Genomic DNA, 26,667 nt, shown 5'->3' with positions numbered 1-26,667 from the left:
ATCATAGGACTCCAGTCTAAGGAATTGTGATTCTGTGAGTTTGAGGAAACTAGAGGGGGGCACTCATGAACTGGCATCCTAAGCAAGTTCTTTGTTGTTTACATCCACTATACTAGCAAGAAAGCACAGCACAAGACTCCTGTAATTTATCTGTTCTCAAAACACATGTTCTTAGTTCTTTGTGAATATTACAAATCTTAAATTATTCTTGGCTTCCTTAAAATTTGCTGTAGGCACATGTCTGTAAGTTACCATTTGGAACACAAGATGTAGACAGTTACAAAATGTCTATTTAAGCGGGTGTTATGTGCTCACAGAATATTGTGAAATTATGAGCTGGAGACTTAATATTACTTGCATTAGTTGACATAAGACCTTGAATTTGGGTACTGTTTCATCACTAATGATGAAACATACAGATGTCAGAACCAACTGGTTTGTTTCCATCACTCATTTATTTTAATGCAGAGAATTAAGAACAAAACACCTTAATTCCTAGAGTAGTTTAGAGGAAATCTTACTGAGTTTGTACTTGTTATTTTATATTTGGAGGAGCTACTAGACCTTCAGGAATCAAAAAAAAAAAAAATGTTCTGGGAGAACATTTCTGGATACAGAATGAGAAATCAAGATGCCATCCCATCAAACAGACTTATCTTCTTTTAGGTCTGGGAAAAGTTTGAGGCTGGTATATCCACCAAATGTGCTGACCTATTGTCTCTTCTGAGGGGAGACTGCTGGTTGGCCTGGACTTAAGCAGGGCCTCAGAGTATCTCCTGAGCATCTGTGGAACCAGAAACAGGATGCAGGCTTCTGGCTGCTGTATCACTACAGCATCTTCTCTTTTATCCTCCCTAACCACTACCTTACACTTAACTGTCCTTGTTTGTTTCTACTGTCAACCTGACACACCAAGAGTCATGTGGAAAGTGGGAGCCTCAACTGAGGGACTGAGGACTTGCCCAGATCAGAATGGCCTAACCTTGTCTGTAATGGTTTTGATTGTTGACTGATGTGGGGGAACCTAGTTTACTGTGGACAATGCCACCCAAGGGCAGGCAGGTAGTCCTGGGATGGTTAGGGAAGCTGGCTGAGCAGGAGCCAGGGGGAGCAAGCCAGTGAGCACCTCTCTTCCACGTTCCATTCCCTGCTCCCGCCTTAGCTCCTACCCTGACTTCCCTATGATGGACTGCTACCTGGAAAAGAAAGCTAAAACAAACCATTTCCTCCCCAAGCTGCTCTTGGTTGTGGTTTCTATCACAGCAACAGAAAGCAAACCACAACACTTACTTTCCCACTTACTAACATAAAACAGCCAATTAACATAACTCTTTAAATTTCTCTAAGATAATTCTATTAGAGTCCAAATCTTCTAACAAGGTAAAAGCAACAAATAGAAGTAACAACTTTTCTAAAAAATGCCCTTGTGGAAGTGCATCAGAACATAGAATACAGTAAAGAAATCTTTTCCAAATTCAAATGTGTCAATCATGCCTTCCCTTCTTTGTATTTATCACCTCATACAAAATTCTATTTTTTTGTCCACTTGTTTTATACTGAAGTTTTCTAGAAGTTTCCAACCATGACAGCTTTGTGTATGTTTGTTTTTATTGTTGTCTTAGAAAGAAGAGCTATGTGAAGAAATTTATTTGTTGAGTATATTTTGCCTGTAGGTGGCCACAGGTTTCCTTGTTTGAGTACTGGAATGATTCCTCTATAGAACCAAAAATTCTTCTGTGAAAGAATTCTGAATCATTCATTCCTCTTTCTGACATATTGTTAGCCTGAACCAAATGTGAAATCTTGACCCCTAAATATTTGGCAGGTCCTAGGTGCAGTGAGATGGTTCTCAGTGATCCTGGACCAATGCACAAATGATGATTCAGGCAGGTAAGACCCAGGTTGACTCTAGACCAACACAGAGAATGAAACAGCCCCAGTAAAAACCTTCAACGGTGTAATAGACCTGGTCCTCCATCAGCTGAGGAAAACAACACTTCCAATATATAGTTTTCAATTAGTTATCTCACAGCTCTGGGTTAGATGCTGACCTATCTTTCCCTATTATCAGCTCTTCTCCCTTCTGATAACGTTATCTAATCAAGTATGCTGTCACTATTTCTTTGCTCTTACAGATTCTGCACTCATCACCAGGACACTAACATACAGCCTTCTATCAGTGGCAATATGCAACCAGACATGATCTGGAGAACTCTAAAGACTTACTCAAAAGGCCTTCAGCTTAATGGAGTCTTGTTTTGAAATCTCAACATAAAAATGTTTCCCTACATTTTCTGTACATTCTCATTTTTAAATATGGTCCTGTTTTCAAATCTCAGGGAGATTATCTGCACTGTGCAGAAACTGTAGGTGGTCTGCCTGACTTTCTAATTATAGCAAGGTGGAAAACAGTGGGGTTCTCTGCCATAGAGACTTTTCTAGTCAAGCCAGAAAAATCCTAGACCCTAAAATCCAATCACAGAAGAGATGACTCAGATAAAGGAGCTTGCAGCCAAGCCTGATCAGCTAAGTTCCATTTCCAAAAACAAAATGATAGAGAACTGTCAATTACCCACTGACTCTCACATGCATGCTGAGGTACACAACAGCCCCCCAATGTAATTTAATTTTAAAAAAGTGTGGATTCAGCATGCATCAGCTACATATTTTCAGTCTTTCAGCAGTACTCTGAAGTCAAGATCCTCAGACCAATTCTATACTGGAAAAGTTTTTTTTCTTTCTTTCTGCTATCTGGGCTCTATGGTTTCTCAGTTTCGTGACTGAAGGAAAAAAATAGACATGCGGGGTTAAAGCTGCTTCTTGTAGTTATCCTCATGGAAAACATCATCTTAATTGTGCTGTAGAAAAGATGGTAAACACAACTGGAGGGGACAGCCAAGCTCTGTGCTACACAATTTAGAGATGGGACTGTAAGTCACAGGGAGACTCCGAATGGTACCTGCCAAGAAACTACTCTTGTGTGAAGCCTGGTGTACAGTTTTATGTATACATTGGACAATGTTTATGTTTTATGTATACATTCTGGAAAGTGTTTGGGAAATACATTTGAGAATGCAATTATTAACAAAGAACCAGTTGACAACATGACAAGAAAGAAAACTACTACTCAATTAAACCAGAATGTGATTCTGGGAATCCAGTAAGGTATTGCAACAGAAAGAAGTATCTTTTATAATATAATCAAACGTATTACATGTTTTAAGAACAGATCCATCTGTGTTGGCTAACTGGCCTTAGCAGAACAATGAACTCACATATACTGGAGGAATTTGGGGTCTTGGAAGCAGCTGCCTAAGGAAGGGCACTGGTGGTCGGCAAGGCGGGAAGAGCAGCTGAACGTACTGTCACAGCCTTTACATTTGTACAGCTTCTCGCCAGTGTGGATTCGCTGGTGGCGGTTAAAGCTTGACCTCTGAGTAAAAGCCTTGCCACAGTCTTTACAACAAAAGGGCTTGTCCCCAGTGTGAACTCTCTGGTGCTGAGTCAGGCTGGATCTCTGATTAAACGCTCTGCCGCAGTCTTGACAATGATAAGGTTTCTCTCCTGTGTGGATTCTCTGGTGCTGAATTAGAAGTAAATTACGGCTGAAGGCTTTGTCACAGTCTTGACACTTGTAGGGCTTTTCTCCAGTGTGGATTCTCTGGTGTCGAGTAAAGCTTGACCTCTGAGTAAAAGCCTTGCCACAGTGCTTACAATGATAGGGCTTATCTCCAGTGTGAACTCTCTGGTGTTGAGTCAGGCTTGATCTCTGTTTAAAAGCTTTGCCACAATCTTTACAGTGGTAAGCCTTCTCTCCAGTATGAATTTTCTGGTGTTGAGTAAGGAAAAAAACACGATTAAAGGCTTTGCCACATTCGTTACATTTATTGGGTTTCTCTCCAGAGTGACCTCTCTGGTGTAAGCTGAGGCTTGATCTTTGATTAAAAGCTTTGCCACAATCTTTACAAGAATAGGGTTTCTCTCCGGTATGAATTCTCTGGTGTTGGGTAAGGCTTGATTTTTTATTAAAAGCTTTCCCACAGTCTTTACAATGGAAGGGCTTTTCACCAGTGTGGATCCTCTGGTGCTGAGTCAGGAGTGAATTACGGTTGAAGGCTTTGCCACATTCTTTGCATTTGTAGGGCTTCTCTCCAGTGTGAACTCTCTGGTGCAGGCTAAGGCTTGACCTCTGATGGAAAGCTTTGCCACACTCTTTACAGTGGTAGGGCCTCTCTCCAGTATGAATCCTCTGGTGCTGAGTAACAGTGGATCTTTGATTAAAAGCTTTGCCACAAAATTTACAGCAGTAGGGCTTCTTTCCAGCATGAATGCTCTGGTGCTGAGTAAGGAGAGATTTATGGTAGAAGGCTTTGCCACATTCTTTACATTTGTAATGTTTGACTCCAGAATGAATTCTATGATGTTGTCTAAGGCTTGAACAATAGGTAAAGGCTTTGCCACATTCCTTACATTTGTAGGGTTTTTCTCCAGCATTACTTCTAGTAAGGCTGGAACTTTTACTGAAAGCTGTGTTACAATCCATCCCCTCAGAAATGTGATCTTGAATATGGATATATTGGTGGATAATAAGTTCTGAGTATTGATGAAACACTGTGTCACATTTGAAACATTTGTAAAAGTTCTTTGGGAAAGGAGCAGGCTGATGATCAGCAGGATTTGACTCCTGGGTTAAATTGCTATCATTTTCATTACATTGATAAACTGTCTCTCCAATGTAGGTGCCCTGGTGATTGTTTAAGGCAGACTCCTCAGTAAAGGCCTTCCTATTTTCTTTACATATATACTGGATTTCTAAAATATCTGTATTTGAATTTTGACTAGGTGATACTGGATGTGTAAAGAACCTGCCATATTTATGGAAATTCTGTGTTTTGGCACATGAAAGACCTATTTGTTCATTATATACTAATGAATTTTTCATAATGGAGTTCTCAAACTGATCACATTTAGAAATTTTTTCTTCATTTTTAAGTTCCTCATCTACAAAAATGTTTGAATGAAAGTTTAACCCAAAGCTACATTTGAAACTGTTCAAGTCATTAACTGAAGAATGGACTAGACCCCTTTGTGTATTTCCCAAATTATCTTTGAATGAAGAGGCACATTTCAAAAACTGACTCTGATGTTTACTGACAGAAGCACATGGCTCTTCACAAATAACGGGCATAGCCTGAGGGTTTTCTTGAGCCATTTCATGTTCCCGCTCTCTACTGGGAGTAAAGCTTCTCCTAGTATCAGGTGTAACAAACTGGTTATGTCCATTATAAAAGGTCTTCTGAACTTCACGCCCCTCTATACTTTCCCTTTCTTCTCTGAAGTACAAATTGTCAAGGCCACAATTCCTATGACTTCCATTGATCAGTTCCTGGAATGAGTATTTTAGGTTCTGCTCTGGTGAAAAGTCTTGGTTATAATGAGGAAACAGAGCTGAAAGAAATCAAGACAAAAAAAAAAATGATTTCACTCACTAGACTCTGATGAATACAACTTACAAATCTAGCATCTAAAATCATGCTGAATTTAGCACAACAGCAAGCAGCAGAACAGAAAATCTATGGCCTTCACTGCTTCACTAATACTGAACACAGTAACTCTGGAAGAAAATAAGCACTCTGTTTTTGTTTATAAATACTGAACTTTACTTTGGTAAAATGAAAAGTTTATAGAGATGTGTTGCACAACAATTTGGATATATTTAACAGTATAAAGCAGAGTAATAAAATCTTTCAGACAATTAATTTTATGTGGGTTTGATCATGGTTAAAAGCTAGGTAAGAAAGAAATGAAACTGAAATTTCTCAAAAGCTACCTTAAAATCAAACTGTTTCTCTTAGAGATGGAAACAGATTTATCAAGACACAGATGATAACTGTAAGAATATTCACTGAGACAGGATGAAATGACCAATGAGCACAATCCAGTTAGAAAACATCCCAGTCATAAATAAAACAGGGGTACTATTTATCCACAAAAATAAAAATATACGCAATTTTACTGGTAATAGACACATACGTAACTCAATCTTATTTTAATTTCACCATACACTGCACTGTAATATATAGCATTTGTAATAGACATTCAATAATAAAATGCAGATAAAACTAGTAATATTAATGGATATAAGGAACCTACTATAAAAACTGAAAATACAGGGGAAAAGAAAAAGAAAAATAAAGAAGGAAAAAAGAACCACTGTCCCATAAAATCCTGAACAAACAAAACAGGTGGTAATTAAAAATGTCTTTACAGAAAACTAGTTCTCAGTTTTGTCTCTATATACCTGTCAATCACTAGCAGTCAGTGTTTGGTAAAAAAAAAAAAAAAAAAAAAAAAAAAATTCACAGAAAACCTATTAAAATGTTTATAAAAAGCTCTGAGACAATTAAAAAACAAATATATAAATGATGTTAATAGAAAACTTCTTTCAAAGTTTTAACTTCATTAAAACACTATAGTATATTGACCAATAGGTCCTGAGAAGTGTTCACAGATTATCTGAGGTCCCCAAATGTCAGGAAAGAACTGTCACACTATACAGCGCCCCACAGGTGAAGGGGAAGAGTTCAGCTACCACTGTGAATGTGCAGGAGATCACTGCAGGAGGACGAGGACCAGGCTTAGAGGATTTAGAAGGATGGTACACAAAGTGGAGTGCCCTTCAGTGACAATGAGAGGACAACCAGAACTGTACTTTGAAAACACAACGCCCATGGAACAGAGCTTCCTAACGCATCTTTTAGGCCTGGCTCCCTCCAACCCTGGAGCGCTCATCTTTGTGCTCAGTTTTGTCGTTCCTACTGACCTGGGAACAAGAGCACTGTCTTGTGCCTCTTTACATTCCAGGGCTCTTTCCTTTGCTCCAGACAGGTAACCAGGTATGGCTTAGACACAGCAAGACCTAGTTATTGGAAAACAGAACAAGACACTTACTTTCCTCGTAACTACTAACATATCTGGCCTAGAATTATATTCAGTATGAAAGAAGATACAGAATAGATATGTAACAATAGTCTAGAATACTACTTTTCCAAATGTTATTTCCCTACAGATATATAGTAATATATTTACAATTTACAGATTCTACTTTTGTCTACTACCAAATCACAGATAAAGGGGGAATAATTATAATATTTTATGTTACTTGGCTGCTATAATTAACACTAATTTTAACTTGGGATGTATATTACCTGAAGAAAGAGGTAGAGGATAAAGACAAAAAAAAAATTGGAGTATTTATTACCTATTTCAATACTACTTCCCCCCATTTCTCCCTTGAAAACAAAGGTTCCTATGACATATTCAGCAATGTAAGGAAACTGAATGTTAATGCTGAATTAGTAATTCTGTAGAGAAGTTATCCTTACCCAAGAAGACCAGGTTCCTATAGTTCTCTAACATCACATCCTTATACAAAGTCTGCTGTTCAGAGTTCAGGCATTCCCATTCCTCTCCAGAAAAATCAATGGCCACATCCTTGAAGGTCAACGGTTCCTGAAATAAAAATGAATAACACAATGATCATGTGGCCATTGACTCAGTTCTTAATTTGACCCAGGATGAAATGAGTTAGAGAGAACTACTTTTCATACAGGTGAGCAATCTGAACTATTCACTAAGACATTTTAACTTAGTGGTATTTCTAATGTATTACCTGCTGTGGGATGGTCTGTATGTCAAGTGTGTTGCTGATTGGTCAGTAAATAAATCACTGATTGGCCATTGGCTAGGCAGGAAGTATAGGCGGGACAAGGAGAAGAATTCTGGGAAGTGGAAGGCTGAGAGAGAGACACTGCCAGCCGCCACCATGACAAGCCGCATGGGAAGATCCCGGTAAGCCACGAGCCATGTGGCAAGGTATAGATTAATGGAAATGGATTAATTTAAGATATAAGAACAGTTAGCAAGAAGCCTGCCACGGCCATACAGTTTGTAACTAATATAAGTCTCTGTGTTTACTTGGTTGGGTCTGAGTGGCTGTGGGACTGGCAGGTGACAGAGATTTGCCCTGACCGTGGGCCAGGCAGGAAAACTCTAGCTACAATTACCTAACTCTCGAGTGAAGACAACATAAAATCCATAGAAGCAGAGTAGATACTGTATTTTTATGAAAAACTAAATGTAAAGGCATCAACGTAAGTATTTACATTTTAAAGTCCTACTTAATGTAAGTTAATGTATGTCTATTTTTCAGGTGAAAAGGACATACTGAGGAAGGTACTTATGACTCTTTGAAACATTCCTACCTTTCTGGGGGTGGGTCAGGGGTGGGGTAGGGCTCAGACCTGGGGCTTTACACGAGCTCGGAAATGGCTCTGTAGCTAAGCTCATCCCCAGGCCTAAAATCAGAGATCCTAATTCAGTAGTTCTAAACTGGAGTGGGTCTGACAATGCAGAAGCTCACCAGTAACGCCAGTATCAGTGGTCCAAAAAAAAAACCACAAAACCAAACTATCCAACAGCAATAAGGTAGATACCACGAGAATTCCCTAATGGATTTGAATTGAAAGAGTTTTAAGGAATTTACTTTTTACTGTAACAGCAGCATGGCAACTATCCTTTCTTATCATTTAAAATACACTAAGTATCACTGAATTTTTCATACACTAATGCATAAACCCCCAACTAATCTATTGAGACCAGGAATGTGTTTCCTCGTTTATGACATTTTGTCAAACATCCATAAATGTTTTACATACATAAATGTAACTCCACCCTCACCAATCCCAGTTCAGTAATATATACAGGTGCATTTGTCTAAAATCTTTATTCTGGGCCTGGGATCATGGAGCAGAACACAACTGTGGCAATGGACACACGAGAGACTATCAGTCACACAGGCAGAAATGAAGGTCACCAAGATCAGCTTAAGCCCTTGTAATAGGCAGATGTATAGTATAATTAAAATATAAACAAGGAGTAACTTGAAGATGTTTCAAAGGTAAGATGAGTAACAATAATGTGTGGTTTCTAGTTGCTTTTTAAATTTAGCCCATGATAAGAACTGTATTTTAGGTTGGGCAGTGATGGCACATGCCTTTAATCCCAGCACTCAAGAGTCAGAGGCAGGTAGATCTCAGTGAGTTCGAGGCCAACCTGGTCTACAGAGCAAGTTCCAGGATAGTCAAGGCTACACAGAGAAACCCTGCCTTGCAAAACCAAGAAAGAAAAGAAAACAAGTGTTTTAATACAACATGCCAAGTATACACCTATACACCCTTGAAAAACTGAAATAAAAATTAAACAAAACAAAATTTCCTTTACAAAGTATGACGCTTGTTGTGATATTTTAATCATATTCTGTAAGTAAATTAATCAGAATTGATTTTGCCTGCAATTTAAAAACTAATGAAGACCAGCAAGCTGGCCCAAGCAGGTAGAGGTGCCTGCTTCCAATCCTGCCAATCTGAGTTCAATACCAAAGACACAAATGGTAGAAAGAAGTGCCTGCTTCCAATCCTGCCAATCTGAGTTCAGTATCAAAGACACAAATGGTAGATAGAGGTGCCTGCTTCCAATGCTGCCAATCTGAGTTCAATACCAAAGACACGTATAGTAGAAAGAGAGGAATGACTCCTACAAGATCTCCTCTGACCATCACATACGTGTTGTGGTACATATATGCTCCACATACATGCACACAAGTAATTACATGTAATACAGATTTAGAAAAGCAATGTCATGGGTAGGCACTGCCTCTTCCACTTCTGCTTGCTACAGTACTTAAGACTACTCACTGCACCAGCCATTCTGCTCTCAAGCATTTGGAATGGGCAACGTGACAACTTCCTCTGAGACACTTTCCCATTTAAATAGCTCATGCTTAAATTTCCACACAGATCCCTGGAGTCCTATGGCAGAGTTAAATCCTGCTGGCCTAGGAATTGTTTCTACTCTTTACCAAACTTGTTTTTAATGTTTAAAAGCAGCATTCCGGAAGCCAAGAGTCCTGTTACATTCTCATGCTGCTTTTTTTTTCTGTTAATATTATTATATTAATATGGTTGTTGAAGATATCTCTTCTCAGTATTTATTTGGTGGTTTTGCTCCACCTTTTGTGTAATATTTACGCATGAAAAGGTGACCATTACAATTGAGGAAAGATTCTCAATGGTGTAAATTTAGTCCAATATGTGATCAAGTCCACAGCCTTTTTTAAAGTCAGTAATTATTAATGTTCTGCAGCAAACTTCAGTGTTGGAATATCCTTATTCCAAAACTTAAAATAAATGCACAATTTACAAAGTTGTAAAGATAGAGTAAATGTGTAAAGACTGTCTGGTCCAAAGCTTCCCTTCCCCCCAAATGGCAGTGCTGGTGACATTGTCCTAAACAGGACCTCGGCCCGGGAAAAAGAAGAATTGTTACTGGGTAAACAAGCCTAAAGGTTTCTGTCCACTAGACAAGCAGAGCTCTTAAGGTTTTGTTTTGTTTTGTTGTCTTTTTTTTAACCAGGAGTCTACCACAAAAGTGTCCCAGTTTGTCAGGAAGCCTCCCTATACCCTTTTGGGTGTGTACTGTCATGTGGATGAAGGAAACCCCTGCACTGGTCCTGGGCATCTCTCTGACAAGTCTCGAGGTCCACCTGGGAATGCCCCAAATGGAAATTCTTGTCCCCTGGACATTTACTCTAAATCTCTCCTATCCGCTTACTCTGCTCCTGGCTGCCTCCCCGCCTGCTGTCTCTGATGCCTCTCGGAGCTTGCTCTCTAACCTTGGCTAACCACTGATCTCTCCTCTCTTCCCTCTCCCCCAGGAGCTCCTGTTCGTCTCTGTCCCACTCACTGGATCCTTCTGTTTCTGTTTCTCTCAGTTCCTGAAGCCTACTCTACAGAAGTCTTGCAGGTACACCTGGCAGCTTCTCTAGGCCCTCCTGGGCCTCTCCCTCTCCTGGAGTTCCTATTTACAACACTTTTCCCTAAGCCCCTCCCACCTCATTGTCACTCTGCTTCTGAAAGATCTCTTCTTTCCTACTTGCTCTATCTCTCAGCTTCCATCTCTGACCATGACTCTTGCCATTCAGCATTAGACTGCTCACCAGCCTCCTCTATTCTCTTTCCTCCTTAGACTCAGGGATTCCATTAAAGTCTTGCTGTCTTACTGAAACAGTTTGGCCTCCGTACAAATGAGATAATCAGTCTCAATGGCCAGAAAATGGCCAAATTCTCAGATTGTGACAACTTCTGCAACCACACAAGCAAATGATCCAAGAATCCCCTTTTCTCTAAGCCTTCTCTACTCTTCTCAGAAGATCCCGCACTCTAAGCCTTGTCTGTTCTTCTCAGAAGATCCCACACAGATCCCACACTCTATGCCTTCTCTGCCCTTTTCAGAGGATCCCACACTTTAAGCCTTGTCTGCTCTTTGAAGATCCCACACTCTAAGCCTTGTCTGCTCTTTGAAGATCCCACACTCTAAGCCTTGTCTGCTCTTTGAAGATCCCACTCTAAGCCTTGTCTGCTCTTTGAAGATCCCACTCTAAGCCTTGTCTGCTCTTTGAAGATCCCACACTCTAAGCCTTGTCTGCTCTTTGAAGATCCCACACTCTAAGCCTTGTCTGCTCTAAGCTGCTCTAGACCTGCCCTCTGATCTTGGATTCAGTCTTAAAGATTCAAACATCATTGGGGTATAGATAGTATTAAATATGGGTTTTATACTATTCTACTAAAAAGCTGTCTCTGGGGTTGAGCTGTGGCCTCTCTCCAGAGCCAAGCATGCTTATTTAAAAGCCTCCTCCAAAGTCTCTGTGTCCTGGGTCAGGCTGGCCACTGATTGTGACAGGGAGAAGAAAGGCAAAACAGAACAGCCCAGGGCAAGATGCTGTGTGCTTTAAAACAGCTAAAGAGTGAGCTATTCCCAATAAGGATTACTGCTGCTTACCTCATACTCTTTTTCTTGATTTTATTTAACTGTCTGAATACTCCCTTCTCTTACTCTTACTGAAGCACAAATGTTATTTCAAGATTTATAAGACCATGTGTAAATTTTCTGTATCTCAGGATTTTTAAGGTTGCTGGGTGTGGTTTCTAAAAGATTTGTAATAAAGTTAGCTTAAAACTTGTAACAGAAAGGGTTGATAGAAAAAAATCTTAATTTGCTACAACATTCTTATATCAACTTGGATTCATCTCTTGTTTAGCAAAATAGATGTTTATAAAAAGGGGGAGGAAAAAGTATGTGCCTGATGGCTCACTTTGGAATAAATAGCCACCATGTGGCTGGCAGCCAATGGGACTTCATCACCATTTTGGTTAAGGGACCATGTGGTATAAACCAACTAAGGCAGCACCCACAAAACTTCTCAGTCCCACTGAGCCCTCTGCTTCTCATTGTATCTCCTACTTTAGATTAAGGAGGCAACACCAGGCCTCCAAGATATTTTGGATTAGGATGGATTTTTCTATGATGATTTTTGTCCTGAGAGTAAAAAAATAACAGATAAGAACAAAACCACGAACAAAGTTTCTGGAATAGGACTTAAAAACATGTTTGATGATTAAGGTTTATGAATTCCTAAGGTTACAAGGTCTACTCGGGTTGTTGTAGAATATTATTTTAAGGTATGTTACATTTGTTTATGCTATGGAACATTTGTTTAATGATGCAAAGCTCTTTTGTATTCTTTTATGTTGCATTTGTTTAACTCTGTGAAGCTGTGATTCTTTACCTGTCTAAAACACCTGATTTGTCTAATAAGGAACTGAACAGCCAATAGCAAGGCAGGAAAAAGGATAGGCAGGGCTGGCAGTCAGAGAGAATAAATAGACGGAGAAAGCTAGGAGAATGAGAAAGAACAAGAGAACATGGAGTAAGAGTGAAAGTAACATATACAGATAAAAGCCCAGAGGCAAAAAGTAGATGGGATAATTTAAAGTTAAGAAAAGCTGGCAAGAAACAAGCCAAGCTAAAGGCTGGGCATTTATAATTAAGAATAAGCCTCTGTGTGTGATTTATTTGAGAGCTGGGTGGTGGGCCCCCCAAAAGACCAAAGAGCAAAAGTAGAAAAAATAACCAAGAACACAAGTTAACAGAAAGTAACTTAAAGATGTATGTCTAACTACTTATGTCTTTGCTAACTGTGTTCAACACCAAACTTCTAAAAACTTTCTTCAGATAAGGAACATGTTTGATGAAAAGGGGTTATGAATTCCAAAGGTCCATTCAGGCTAGCAAAACCTAACTTGAAGATGTATGTCTAGCCTTTCTGTCTTTGCTAACTTTTTAAAGCTTTAGCTATTTGGATAAAGTGACTCATACAAGAAAAGTGTGATATTCTATAAAGATGCACTAAGAAAGGATCAGTAAAGCAAGGTTCCCAGTCTCTCTGTGGACTGTATTTTTGGTTTAAAGTTTTATTTTGATGCTAAAGGATCTTCAATTAAATCTCCAATTCCATTTTTAAGGCTCAAACTTAACAGGAAGGAAACTATAAAATCCTCATCTTTAAAAGCCAAGAACTTGTAAACTGTTAAAGATAATTAAGACATGAAAGTTATAGTCAGTTACCTTATAACTTTAGTTATGCTAAGTACAAATGTAATTCATTTATAGGAACAACCTTTAGCCTTCTGAACATGTTGTCAAGGTTAAGCCTATTTTATAAGTAAAATTTGTATAAAATCAGGTATACTTAACAAATTCCATGACAGCCCTCAAATCCCTCAGAGAGATCTGCTGAAAAATGCCATTTGAGGTATTTAACGAAAAAGCTTCCTGTGAGAGACAGAAATGCCAGCTCCTGGCTATAGCCCTAACATCTCCTCCAAAGAAGACCGGGGAAGGGGGGCGGGGAGGGAGGTGGACTTCACTTGGGAATGTGGTTCAAATACAGCTGCAACTGTCACTGGGTGAAGAACTGCCCTGCAGCTCGCCAGCTGCCAGGACCCTGCCCAAACTGTGGGAATCTGGAAAATCTACTGCCTTTGCTGGCCTTACCAAGGTAAGTGAGTTCCCCAAGCACCTCCTCTTCAGGAAAGTTTCTTGGATCTTTCTAGGCCTGGTGGCCAAAGACTGATGCTGCCCCGGGACCTCTACCCCCAACAAAGGCATCGAGATTACCATGGAGGAGCCCAGGCAGCCCATCCAGACAGCGGGTAAGTCTTCATCACTTTTGTTGTTGTTGTTGTTGTTGGTTTGGTTTAGTTTTGGTTTTTGGTTTTTTCGAGACAGGGTTTCTCTGTGTAGTTTTGGTGCCTGTCCTGGAACTCACTCTGTAGACCAGGCTGTCCTAGAACTCACAGAAATCTGCCCAGCTCTGCCTCCCGAGTGCTGGGATTAAAGGCGTGTGGCACCACCACCCAGCCAAGTCTTAATCGATACAGAGGCCATTTGATCTATACTTCCTACTCAAATACATTCTTCTCAGATCTCCGTGATGGCATTGGCAGTGGACCCTAGCTTTATCACAAGGTTTAGCTGACCTCAACCAGACCCTCCCACTAGGCTACAGGGCCAGATCAGTCCATTCATAGCTAGAAAGTCTGTTTCACCTTACGAATATTTTGGCTTTACAATAACTTGGGGTACAAAAGTCATATGTGTTACTTGCTGATGGTACAAATTTTTAAAACTTTAAAAGGTTTTAAATTATCTGAGTCTCTTAAATAAAAAAGGCTTTGAAGCGGAGACCCAATTAACTACCAGCCTGAACTGCTTCCATATGTAAAACTCAAGCCTTGCTACCTGGTCTCCCGCTGAAAAAAGCAGACTTACAGACAGGTTTGCCTTGCTGACAGGCTGACAAACTCACAAAACAGATTTCCATGTCTAAAAAAAAATGCCTTTTATTATTCCTTTATTTAAAGAACTTGCTTTTTAATGCATTCTCTCAGTAATCAACACCTCAGTGGGTAAAGGCACTTGTCACAACCTAAATTTGGTCCCTTGAACTCACATTACGGAAGGACAGAATCAAGTCCTGCAAGTTGTCCTCTGACCTCACAGGAACACCTCAGCTGGCATGCACCTGCCCCACTCCGAAGATAAATAAATGAAAAAGAAGTAATAATAAAAGGACGATGCAGCAAAAAAACCTAGTGATTTTAAACAAGGATACAAACATGCCCATGAGCCCTACCACCTTCCATACCCACAAGTAACGCAGAAGGACCAGAAAGTAAAGACCCCTTTATTTCCAGAACTGGTTTATAGCACACACTTCCCATGATTACTTGGCAGCCTAGATTCATTCTAACAAACTTGCACCAAGGATTTAATTACGCAAACAGAAGACCTTCCGTATCCTAAGCACAGAATATTATCAAAAAGCTGAAATAGCTGAAGTGCCTTTCTGATGGGTGTATACCAAGGCATCTAGCGGCTCCCGGTATCAGCTCCCAGTAGGTTCTATCCTCACACCTCAGGCTGCTAAGGTGATTGAGCCCAGACACTGATACGCACTGGATGCTCATAGACACCAGAGACATGGCAGCTGGTGTTAAGCATCTCTGAAACTGGGGCAAGGAAAGATGAGGATAGACCCATCACTATGTAAAACCTCCAAGGGGAAACTCAACCCCAAAGCATTCTGATTGGGTTCCTATGTCTAAGACAGACAAAAGGAGAGGCATTAAGATTTTAAAAATAAAGCGTCCATTGATTTTATGTGAAATATCCAGAGGAAATCCTTTAAAAAGTGTCACCCAGTATGTGGAGGGAAAAAAAAATCAAAATCAACCAAACAAAACTTATGTCTACTTGAAATGCAGCGTGGGATATAGATGTTAATATTGTTTTGCTTTGTTTTAAGTTAGTGTTTGGGAATGCAGTCGGGAGATAGGAATCTTCCGCCACCCATGAGAGAAGCGAGGCTAGAGGAAGAGCAGACGTCTGGCTATGAGGTTCTGCTTCGCGTTTATCTGGAACGCTCAGGAGGGGCCGGGCTCCTCACGGAACACAGCTCCTTCCACTGCGGGAAACGCACACGGGAGCTGGAACACCCTGACCCGCTGGTGATCCCGGTCATCGCCACACAATCCGAGCTGCTGAACCGGGAGCTGAGTCCCGGAGCAAGCTGCTTTCTAGCGAGTGATCTGACAGGACCGCAGGGTCGGACCCTTGGCCTTCGCCTACTGCCCGGCGGCTCGGGGGGCGTGGCAGGACACGGGGGTCTCCAACACACGGCCCACCCACCGGGGATCAACCCGGCCGCCTCCGGAGCCAGCCGCGGGAAGGCGGGGCCGCCAGAGCCTCCCTCCAGTCGCCGGCTCCCCTCGGCTCCACGCAGCCTCCAGCCTCGCCGCGCCACGCACACACTCAGCAGCTGGCTTCGGCCGTGCCCTCCGTCCTCCCTCAGCGATCGCCGGCCGCAGCCGGTTCCCACGGGCTCCACGCGGCCTCCCTCCAGTCTCGTGGCGCCATGCACACTCACCATGGTGGCCCGGCGTCCGCGGTGTCCGCGTCCTCCCGTGGATGGCCCGGTACCCGACAGACGCGGGGCAAACGGATGCAGCGGGGCCGAGGCAGCGTCCACACCGGAAGAGACCCAGCCTGCGGAGGATTCCAAGATCCTGGACTTCAGAAACAAAACGTGAAAGCCCGCCCCCTCCACCCTTTCTAAACGTCTGATTGGAAGGTCTCACTATCGGGCTGCTGATTGGATGACTTTCCGGTCCCGCCCCATCAGGCCCCAGCACTGCCCTGGGAAGCTGGAATGACAAGTTCTTGGTACAGTTGTACTAAAGCTGACCCTAAAGGGGACATTGCATTTAATATCATATTAAAAGTCATACCGATTTATGAATCACATGTATGTATATTATTCTCAATAGAAAAGAACTTTATGACAATTTTTGTTCCTAAGCTCTCTTCCCGAATTCTGTATTTTAAAATGGGACGCAGTCCCCTGAATCAGCAATATCCAATATAAAAAGGGAGAGTAACACACCAAGTGTAATATTAAACTTTCTAGTATTAATATTAAAATTAAAACAGGCGATAGTGATTGTAATAAAACCCAGTATATCCAAAATATTATCATTGTGTGGAATAGTTATTGTTACTGATATATATGTATATTTACATATACACATACATTGTTACTGATTATATATAATATATAATTTATATATATAATATATTATATATACTGTGTGTATACACACACACATACACATTTCGGTTACTGTACTAAATCATCAAAACTCATGGAGTCTTCAGCAGATTTGAGTTCAGGTCTGTCACATTCCTCGTCTAAGGGCTATGACTTTCCTGACCTCAATAAGGTGAGGGGCCTGAGAATCTCTCCCATTATGTCATAGGTGAAGAAATACAATTCCCTGTCAATATTTCTCTTAGGTCCCAATGAATGGGAGTAACAGTGTCCTGAAAGAGAGCAGGGAGCTCCAAGCAGGAGGGGTCCAAAGGTGGGCACAGGAGGGAAACCCTTGTCTCCTGATCTTTCCACAGACTTGCCCTCTGTAGTTTAAATAGGTTAAAAGCAAAATTCCTTTTTTTTTTTTCCAGTTTGGTCTTGGATCTATTTGTCAGACTGTGGATGTCTGTTTTCTCCTGTTATGTGGAATACTGTGTAAATTTAAGAACCCAACCATATGCACAAATGTCTGCAAAATGTCCTGTATAATTCAACACCATTGAGCAAGAGATATAACTTTAATTAGTGGGAAGGGAAATTAATGCTTACATAGCAGCTGCCATTTGCCAGGTAACTTACAATTAGAATATCATTAAGTTATGGCATCATGCCTATAAGGGTACATTACTTTTCTATCCCTGGATAACAAACCACTTCTAAGCTTATTAGTTGGTGATTGGGTTGCTTCGCAATAGAGGTTCAGCTGGGCTACTTCTGGTACATCTGGTAAGTGGATGGTTGTCAAGATGGCATGGCCTCAGAAGGGTGAGCTGGCATCAGCCGAGGCATCTTTACCAAACCCCTCAGGATATTTCGTCTTTGCAGCAGGCTACTGTGAACTTGTTCTCATAGAAATGGAGGTGTCTTGAAAGAGAAAGGAAAAACATTCAAGACCTTTTCAGCCCAGGTATCAGACTAATGCACTTTAAGAGACACAAGGTTATGTGAGTCGTGGCCAAATGAGGTCAACTCAGTTGCAAAGTATAGAAAAAGATACCACCTTTTGATGGGAGCAACAGAAAAAACGTGTTGCCTAGGTCATTGGATGCAGGGAAGAACAAAGACATGCTGACATTTTTGCATTCAGTATCATTATGTCTTGTCTTATTAATAAGGTTCAACTGTTCCAAGTCAAGGAATTTACCCAAACAAGACTGGAATTCCACAAGTCTCTCTGACTTTCAAAGTCCAACCACTGACTCTAGAACTTGTGGTTCACCCCACCTATATGGTCCTTGTAGGATCTGAATAGTGACCTTAGTCAAAAGAGCAGGCTTTGTGTCCATGAACTATTCTTCATTATTGGGAATGATCTTTTTTTGACAGAATACTTCTATAGCTTCTGCCAAGGACCTAAAATAATTTGGGGAGATGTTTGAGGGGAAATGTTTTCCTCAAAAAAAAAAAAAGAGTGTGGGGGAAAACTGGGGAAATCAAGCACCAACCGTACATTTTTATGTCCCATCACAAGAGAAATTTGAAGACATGTATAATGTATCCCAGAGGCATGAAAATTATTTTCACCTTTATTTGGTATTTGTAGGATATTTTTGTTTCTGATTCAGGCAGGATGAAATTACTATTCCTGAAACAACATATTACTATGAAAACAAGTGACTTAAAGACATATGGAGTGTCTGCTGAAATAGATAAGTTTTTATTTATCTCATCTTGGTTTAATTTTAGTCAGTCATATGCATCTAGAAATTTATCTTTTTCTTTTACATTTTACAGTTCAGTGGAATACATGTTTTTAACATGTATCCTAAGGATTTCCTGAATTTCCCTGGAGGTCAACTTAAATGGGTAGCCTAGTCACAACACAGCCATATCTGGAGATGGTGTTCCTGCTTTCATGGCATACATGCTCCACTGGGTATCTCTCAGCATACTGGCTTCTCTGTAGGTGTCCAAGTTTCCTCCACTTCCCGTAAGTTGTGGTTTGATATCAGGACCTAAATTTCACGTATTTCACATTGAAATAGATTCTATCAAGATTCCTCCCAAAGGCTGAGAAGATATCTTTGTCTGCCTCCAATATGTATGGTTTGCTGTCTGCCTTAACCAGAACTTGGTACTATATGTGAACTTTTAAATTTGAATAATTACTGTCAGACCAAGTTTATTTTTTAATTTGATAGATATGTTAAATTTTCTGCTTTCATTATATGCTTTTTACATATTTTAGATACTCTTTTATATTCTGTACCTTAAGCATGCATACATATTCATGCAGACACATAAATTCATACTCTAAAATCTTAGATTGTTTCTACAGTCCCACTAATACCATGTCCATCATGCTTTTTGACCTTTTGCTTTCCTTTGAAAAAATGTTTTATATTAATAATGACAAGCTTCATTCATTCCTGAAATCACATCCTTAAAGGACTTAAACTTTAAAATAAATAAGTCTATACAAAATTTCAGGTCAGCCAGTATTCTTTTCACTATGATTTTGACTGTATCCTTATCCAAAATCAAAAGTGAGATAAAATTGACAGTTTTGGCATCTTTTGCAGTGACTGGCAGCAGCCCTAGCCAGCTTTGCCCTAGCCTTTTTCCACCTGCAAATTACTGAGAATTTTTGATAACTGTAGAATATATCAATAGGAACGTTCTTGATCAACAAAATTATCCCCCAGTTTTGCAAGAGCAGTAAGCACTCTCCCCTGCTGAACCATCTCTTCAGCGCATTACATCTTTTTATCTACACGGTTTCATTCTCAAACCTTTTGATCAACTTCTGTTCATTCTGTTTCTTCATTTTATTCCTTAATCATTCAATCTTTGTATTGAGTTTAGCAGGGCAGATATTTTGTCAAATGCTTTTTTGCATAGAATGAAATGATTACAGGAACTTGGCCTTTATTCTCTTAATGTTGTATGGGATATTTATTGATTTGCATATGTTGACCCATTGCTACATCCCAGAAACAAATACTACTTGATCATCGTGTATGATCTTAAAAAAAAAAAAAAAAAAAAAAACCTCACTACATTTTATTTATTTTTATTTATTTGTGTGCATGTGAGACATGGCACACACGTGGAGGTCAGTGGACAACTTGTGGGTGTCAGTTCTCTACTCTCAGTGTGGGACCCAGGGATTGAACTCGAGTTGTCAGGGTTCGTAGCAGGTACCTTTACCTGCTGAGCCATCACAATAGCCCACAGTTGATGATCCATTTCATGTTCTGTTGAACAAACTTTATCATGTTTTTTTTTTTTAGGATTTTTTTATGTAGGTTCATTAGAAATATTGGCCTCTGCTGACTCCCCATGGGAGACCTTGCCTTGGAGGAGGTGGGAATTGGGCAGTGGGTTCCAGGGGAAGGCTGGGGGTGGGAGGAGGGAGGACAGGGGAATCTGTAGTTGATATGTAAAATGAATAGAAAAGCTCTTAATTAAAAAAAAAGAAATAAATATTGGTCTCTAACTTTTTCTTGTATTGTCCTTATTTTGTCTTGAAATGAGGTATTGCTGGTTTTTATAAAATTAGTATTTCTTTTTATAAATGTATTTATTTATACATACATAGTGTTTGGGTGTTTTGTCTTTGTGTATGTTTGAACTCCACATGCATGCCTGGTGTCCTCAGAAGTCAGAAGAGGGCATTGTTAGGTCCCAGAAACCTGGGACAAATGGCTAACTGAGGTGCCTACTAACATATCAAAGGGGACACTGGTCAGCTCTCCCAGCATCACTGAGTACCTGTGGCTCCTCCCAGCACTTCTCACCCCTCCCCTTCCCCTAGTCCTCTCCCTCCCAGGGATAGGGCTCCCACTTCCTTTCCCCTTGCCTGATCCCTGTATAAGTCAGCCACTTTGGCCACTCCTGTCTCATGGCCCTGGCTGCCTCTCTTGGTTGGTGGCTCCTCTCTTGCTCTCCTCCCTCTCTCTTCTCATGGACAATCTTCCTCTCTATTTTTAAGAGTTTAATGATTGGAGTTAAGTCTTTAAGTATTTGGTAGAGAAATTACAAGTGAAAACCTTATATTTTAGGCTTTTCTTTGGTGGGAGATTTATCACTATTATTATTCAGTCTTATTTCTGGTCTGTCTTTTTCTACACCCGAGTTATGTGGCAGGGCAAAGTTTCCTCCATCTTGTCTCAGCTGGAGCCATCTTTGGTTTAACATGAAAGTGGCCCCCAACCCCCATTTTCAACCCTGCCATGAAAAGTCCCATGGGAAAGTACGCAACCCTGTTCTATCTAGTCAGTCAGGGTCAAAATGCCCCAGCTAACTGCATATTGTTTTTGGCTCCTGTTAAACTGCCTCCTTGCTCTATTTCCCCCTGCAACTGGCAATCAGGACGTAGTTTTTCTGTGATTTTTGCCTTTAAAAGCTCCCTGTAAGATACATTCCAGGCTGCTCTGTGAGAAGTGTTTCTCTTCAGGAAATCACCATGGATTAATAGATTCTCATTTCAGATTTTGGTTGTACTGAGTGGTCATTGGGTCTCTACCCCACAACATTTGGAGGTCCCACTGATATCCTTTCAAGATCCTCTCCCGTTGACCAACCCCAAGGTCTCCACATGGGCCATAGCCTTTGGGGGGGTGGACTTCCTCCCAGGGGTGCACAACTTGAGATGTCCCAGAGCTGGCTCCAGGAGAGAAGGTGTCAGCACTTGCAGCAGTCCAGGCCTCTCCAACACCCCTTCCTAAATTTCCCTCAGTGAGAGTTGCCTAGTGTGTCATCTCCGGAGGTGGGCCATGGGAATGCCCTGTGATGTTCAAACAATTGGACCCTGTGGCTATGGGATGGCCCACCTGTCTAAGAGCTGTGGTATCTGCCACTATTCAGATAAACTAACTCTGGGTCAGGATCTTTTTGATCTGCCCACTTCTGCCTTCTAAGTGCTGGGATTAAAGGCATGCGCCACCACTGCCTGGCCTGGGTTAGGATCTTATATTCACAGCATCCCACGTAGTTGAGGCTCTCTTCTGAGGAACACCAGACTTCACTGGCTGTCTAATGCCCATGTGACCAAGTACCAGGTGTTTTGTAGAGTCTATAGATGAAGATGAAGACTTATTACCTTAATAATGATTGTACCACAGAACAAGAAATATATTTATTTATATTTTTTGTTTCTTTCTGCCATGCCTCAAGGAGCTGTGAATGTGTATTTGTGTATGTTAAGACATAAACTTTATTACTTCAATTTTGTAGGACCCCAGCTGACTTTCGCTTATTGACCATCTACTTTGCTTCATGTTTCCTCCATCTTGGTTTGTTTTCTACTGCTGTAATATCACTCCTGAGACCAAGTATCAAGAAAATAAACTTTATTGTTCTGGATGCTTGAAATGGCTGCATCTTCTGTGGGTCTTTTTACTAGTGTGGACTGAGGTAGTTCTAGGCTTCACACAGTGAGACCCAGTATGATTGACAGCTCCTTTTATAATGTTCTTAGATAATCCATTAATCCAATGGTTTGTGAATGCCCAAAATTATGATATCGACCATTAGTATTGCATTTCAGAGGTTCTCCACAATGCCAGTAAAGTGCCACCAACACTGTCGAGATAGATGATTTCCTGTGCCTACAAGCCCTTGGTCTACCACACCCTGCTGGGCCTACTGGAAGGATGGGGACTTTCTTCTCAAGACCAGGTTTTGGGAGATGCCCTTGAAACTTCTGAGCTACTGGGATGCAGCTGAGGAAAAGCGTCCAATCTGCCACCTGTGTGAATGGATGTCGTGTGTGTGTGTGTGTGTGTGTGTGTGTGTAAGTGATCAGAGACATAGGTATTTTTTATTCATACTTTTGAACTTGTCTTCATGCTTATATAGCAAGTGCTCTTACCCAATGAGCCATTTCTCTAGCCCAGTTTCTTTTCTTTTGTTGAGAAAGTCAGTGCAGTCAGCAGTGTTTGTAAAGACACACAACACCATGTACTGCACATACAATTACATCCTTTCTCAGGAATACTAAGCTTTGACATTATATCATAAAATGGATTGAGGACAGTTCTTCCTCCTTTTCTACGTCTTGACCGTTAAAAACAAAATACTAATTTTTGAAGGACCCAAATGGTAACATTATGGTATGATCAGCTATCATCTCCAAGGAATAATCCAGGGAAAGCCAAAAGTCAGGGAAGTAACAAAGACGGTGATGGCTCAGAGGGTAAAGCGAGCTTCACGGGGCAGGGCCAAAAGCGCCAACTGGAGACCAGATGGAGTAAAGGAAATCAACAGACTGCAGGCAGGAAAGGAAGAAGTTAGGGTATCCTTATGTGCAGTATGATTCTAGATGAGACTATAAAGACTCCTCCACACACCCTGGAAGAACTGATGCACACTTCCACCAAAGTGACAGGATAGGAAATTAACATACAAAATTCAGTAGCCTTTCTACACAACAATGACAAACACACTGAGGAAGCAACCAGGGAAAGAATCCTACTCATGACAGACAGACAGGAAGAAAGACAGGAAGAAAGGAAGGAAGGAAGGAAGGAAGGAAGGAAGGAAGGAAGGAAGGAAGGAAGGAAGGGAGGGACAGAATCCCTCTCCAACCAGCACCATACTATTCTACTAGTTAGCCAAATAAAGCTGTTCCTAAGAGCAGCAGAAAACTTGGTGTATTGTGTGAAGAGACACCATGACCACAACTCATGTAAGAAAAAACATTTCCTTGAGGCTGGCTTACAGTTCAGATGTTCAGTCCATTATCATCATGGCAGGAAGCATAGGGGCACACAGGCAGACATGGTGTTGGAGAAGGAGCCAAGAGGTCTACATCCAGATCAGTAGGCAAGAAGAGACACTAGGCCTAGCTTGACATTTGACACCTCAGAGCCCACCCCCAGTGACACACTTCCTCCAACAAGGCCACACCTCCTAAAAGTGCCACTCGCTGGTTCCCACTCTCACCTCCATGTCACAGGACCACACAGACACTCCTGGAGCTAGAGGGACCTGCACCTTTCAGTTCAGTGCAGCTGTGCCAGCAAGTCATTTCGTAAGGATTCTTTTTATTTCTTCTTTCCTGTTTTTTTCTTTGTTTTTTTTCTTTTATTTTTTGAGACAGGGTTTCTCACTGTAGACCAGGCTGGCCTCAGAGACCCACCTGCCTTTACCTCCCAAAGGATTAAAGGTGTGTGCCACCATACTCGGGGACCATAAATTATGTGTCTGCATGTGTGGCTGTGCACATGGGTGTAGATGCCTGTGAAGATCAGAGGGGACTGGACTCCTTGGAACTCCAGGCAGTAGTTAGCTGCCTGGCTGAGTGCTGGAACTGAACTCGGGTTCTCTACAAGTACAGTGTGTGCTTTTAACCACTGAGCTCTCCTCCTAGTTACTTTACCCACTTCAATTTTTTTTCAAAGTGGATTTAATATTTAATCCTTATTCTTTACCTTTTATTTTTAAGTATGTGAATATGTGCACGAGAACGCAGGCGTCCAAGGAGGCTAGAGAATGTTTTCTGGATCTGGAGTTATAGATACTTGTGGTCCACCTGACATGGGTGCTGGAAATTGAATTCCGGTCTTCTCCAAGAGCAATCCACACCCTTAACCACTGAGCTATCTTCCCAGCCCCTAAACCTTGCTCAAATCCACTCTACTTCCCTCCCACTCCTAAACCGAAGTCTGAGTACACACCACCATAGTACCCTTGGTCGTTTATTCTCCAACACTACTGAAGTCACAGAGGCCACTGTTACTAGATAGCATGACAGCTGCACAGTGGTGACATCAAATTGCTGTGGTTGATTTTACAGTTAATATTCTATTCAGAGAATAATACGGGGCTTATACCAGGCACTGTCAGCTCAAAGTCTGAGGTATTATTTTCTAAACTATACAATGCTACCACATTGAAGTCTCATTTGCACACTGCAAATACTTCAACTGAAGGGATGTATCTAATAAAAATGTAAATCAACAAAGAAGCATATAGAAATCCCAAACAGTAACATAAGAAACATGAAAACCAAGACAGCATAATTCCTCCAAAAATCACTAGCCTGGCAACAGTGGCATCTAGTGAGAAGGAGTCAAATGGAAGCCTGACAAAAACCTTTAAGTACGTTCAAGACACAAAGAGCTGACTGAGACAAGGAAGGTGATGGGTGATATGACAGAGAGTGAGTAACAAAGAGGTAGAAATACTAAAGAATTAATATGAAGTGCTGGAAATAAAAGTAAGTCAAATAAAAATTTCTATGGGAAGTCTCAGCAACAGAGTTATAGGTGTAGAAGGAAAAGAATTTGATTGTAAAGGCACAGAAAACATTTTCAAAGGAGTCAGAACACAAAATTCCCCAGAATTAGAAAGAGATACCAATCTAGGCACAGGAGGCATTTCAGACACCAAACAAACGACCAGAAAAAAAATCTGCCGTCACCTTATAATGAAACACTAAATGTACGGAACAAAGAAGTATGTCGAAAGTGGCAAGAAAGAAACACTAAGCCATATATAAAGATGGGTCCACCAGATTATTCAACAGAAAATTTAAAGGCCAGATGATCTTGGAATGATGTATTTTAAATACTTAAAAGATAATAACTGCCAACCCAGTATTCTATACTTAGTGAAACTATGTTACAATTAAAAGAAAAACTTAAAAACTCCTTGATAAAAATAGACTAAAGGAATTTATGACCACAGTTCAGCTCTACAGAAGATACTTGAAGGAATACTTCAGACAGAAGAGGAAAACAAATCCACAAGGCCTCAGGAAAGAGTAAACCATGCTACAGTAATACTAAGCAAGAGAGGAAGAAAAAACTAAACTACAAAATCAACACAATGGCAAGTAACACTGACTTTTAGATCTGAGTGTTGAATGTGGAGAACCTGTGGCACTCAGGCAGCTAGAAAGGACTGCTGGGTCCTCAGCTCTCGATAGGACAGCCATGTCACCCGCCTCCCAAGGCCCAGAGAGCACTGCTAAAGAGAGGGTGGAAACAATCTATGCACAAGAGCAAGCCAAGAAGTCAACATTCCCACGCATCACTAATTACTCAGTGGGTTGGGAAAAAAAAAAAAAAGTAGGGAGGTGAGCATGTTGGGGATGCCCAGGAACAGAGGGAGCTGGGAGTAGATATGACCACGATACATTACTTACACAGAGGAAACTATTAAAGAATAAACAACATTCTATTAAAATAAAACAAAACTACCCAACCTCTTGGAATAATCCTAAAAAGGAAGTAAAAGACCTCTACAATACAAACTTTAGATTATCCAAAAAGAATTTTTATTGTTAAGATCCCTCATGGTCATGGATTGGAAAAACATGAAGTCTAGATGGGACATGAACTGAGAGATTTTTCACTCTTTTTTGCCAAATGGATCCTCACCTAGACTATACGCAGTTTTAGTAGGTGACATGGCCTCAGCTTCCCAGATGCTCCGTCAGTGTATGGTTTAGTAGGGATGGCTACCCACACCTAAGTTCCCTGGGAGTCTTGGGTCACAGAAGTGAGTCATTTCCATGGAGATCATGGATCATTGAATCATTGTAGCCACACATGGGAGCCATCAGCAATCTCAATCTCCCTCCCTCCCTCCCTCCCTCTCTCTCTCTC

General features: G+C 40.9%; 1 protein-coding gene across 1 annotated transcript; it reads right to left on the bottom strand.

The window, feature by feature from the left end:
* Positions 1-3,144: 3,144 nt before the first annotated feature.
* On the bottom strand, positions 3,145-16,522 carry LOC131913029 (zinc finger protein ZFP2-like). The gene is made up of 4 exons (XM_059265374.1): positions 16,388-16,522; positions 7,386-7,512; positions 6,824-6,919; positions 3,145-5,448 (listed from the first exon to the last, which is right to left on the bottom strand). Exons 1-4 carry the CDS (start codon positions 16,388-16,390, stop codon positions 3,272-3,274), a joined length of 2,403 nt encoding a protein of 800 aa, XP_059121357.1. The 5' UTR covers positions 16,391-16,522; the 3' UTR covers positions 3,145-3,271.
* Between the last annotated feature and the right edge of the window lie 10,145 nt (positions 16,523-26,667).

The sequence above is a fragment of the Peromyscus eremicus genome, chromosome 6, assembly GCF_949786415.1.
Source record: "Peromyscus eremicus chromosome 6, PerEre_H2_v1, whole genome shotgun sequence".
NCBI lineage: Eukaryota > Metazoa > Chordata > Mammalia > Rodentia > Cricetidae > Peromyscus > Peromyscus eremicus.
This window is presented reverse-complemented; position numbering and strand designations above follow the sequence as displayed.

What these genes read in the sequence shown, in the direction of transcription:
- LOC131913029 (XM_059265374.1), bottom strand. An exon ending in TAGGAACCTGGTCTTCTTGG is followed by an intron (nt 6,920 to 7,385) that starts GTAAGGATAACT and finishes TCCAATAACTAG; the next exon opens with GTCTTGCTGTGTCTAAGCCA. An exon ending in GACAGTGCTCTTGTTCCCAG is followed by an intron (nt 5,449 to 6,823) that starts GTCAGTAGGAAC and finishes GATTTCTTTCAG; the next exon opens with CTCTGTTTCCTCATTATAAC.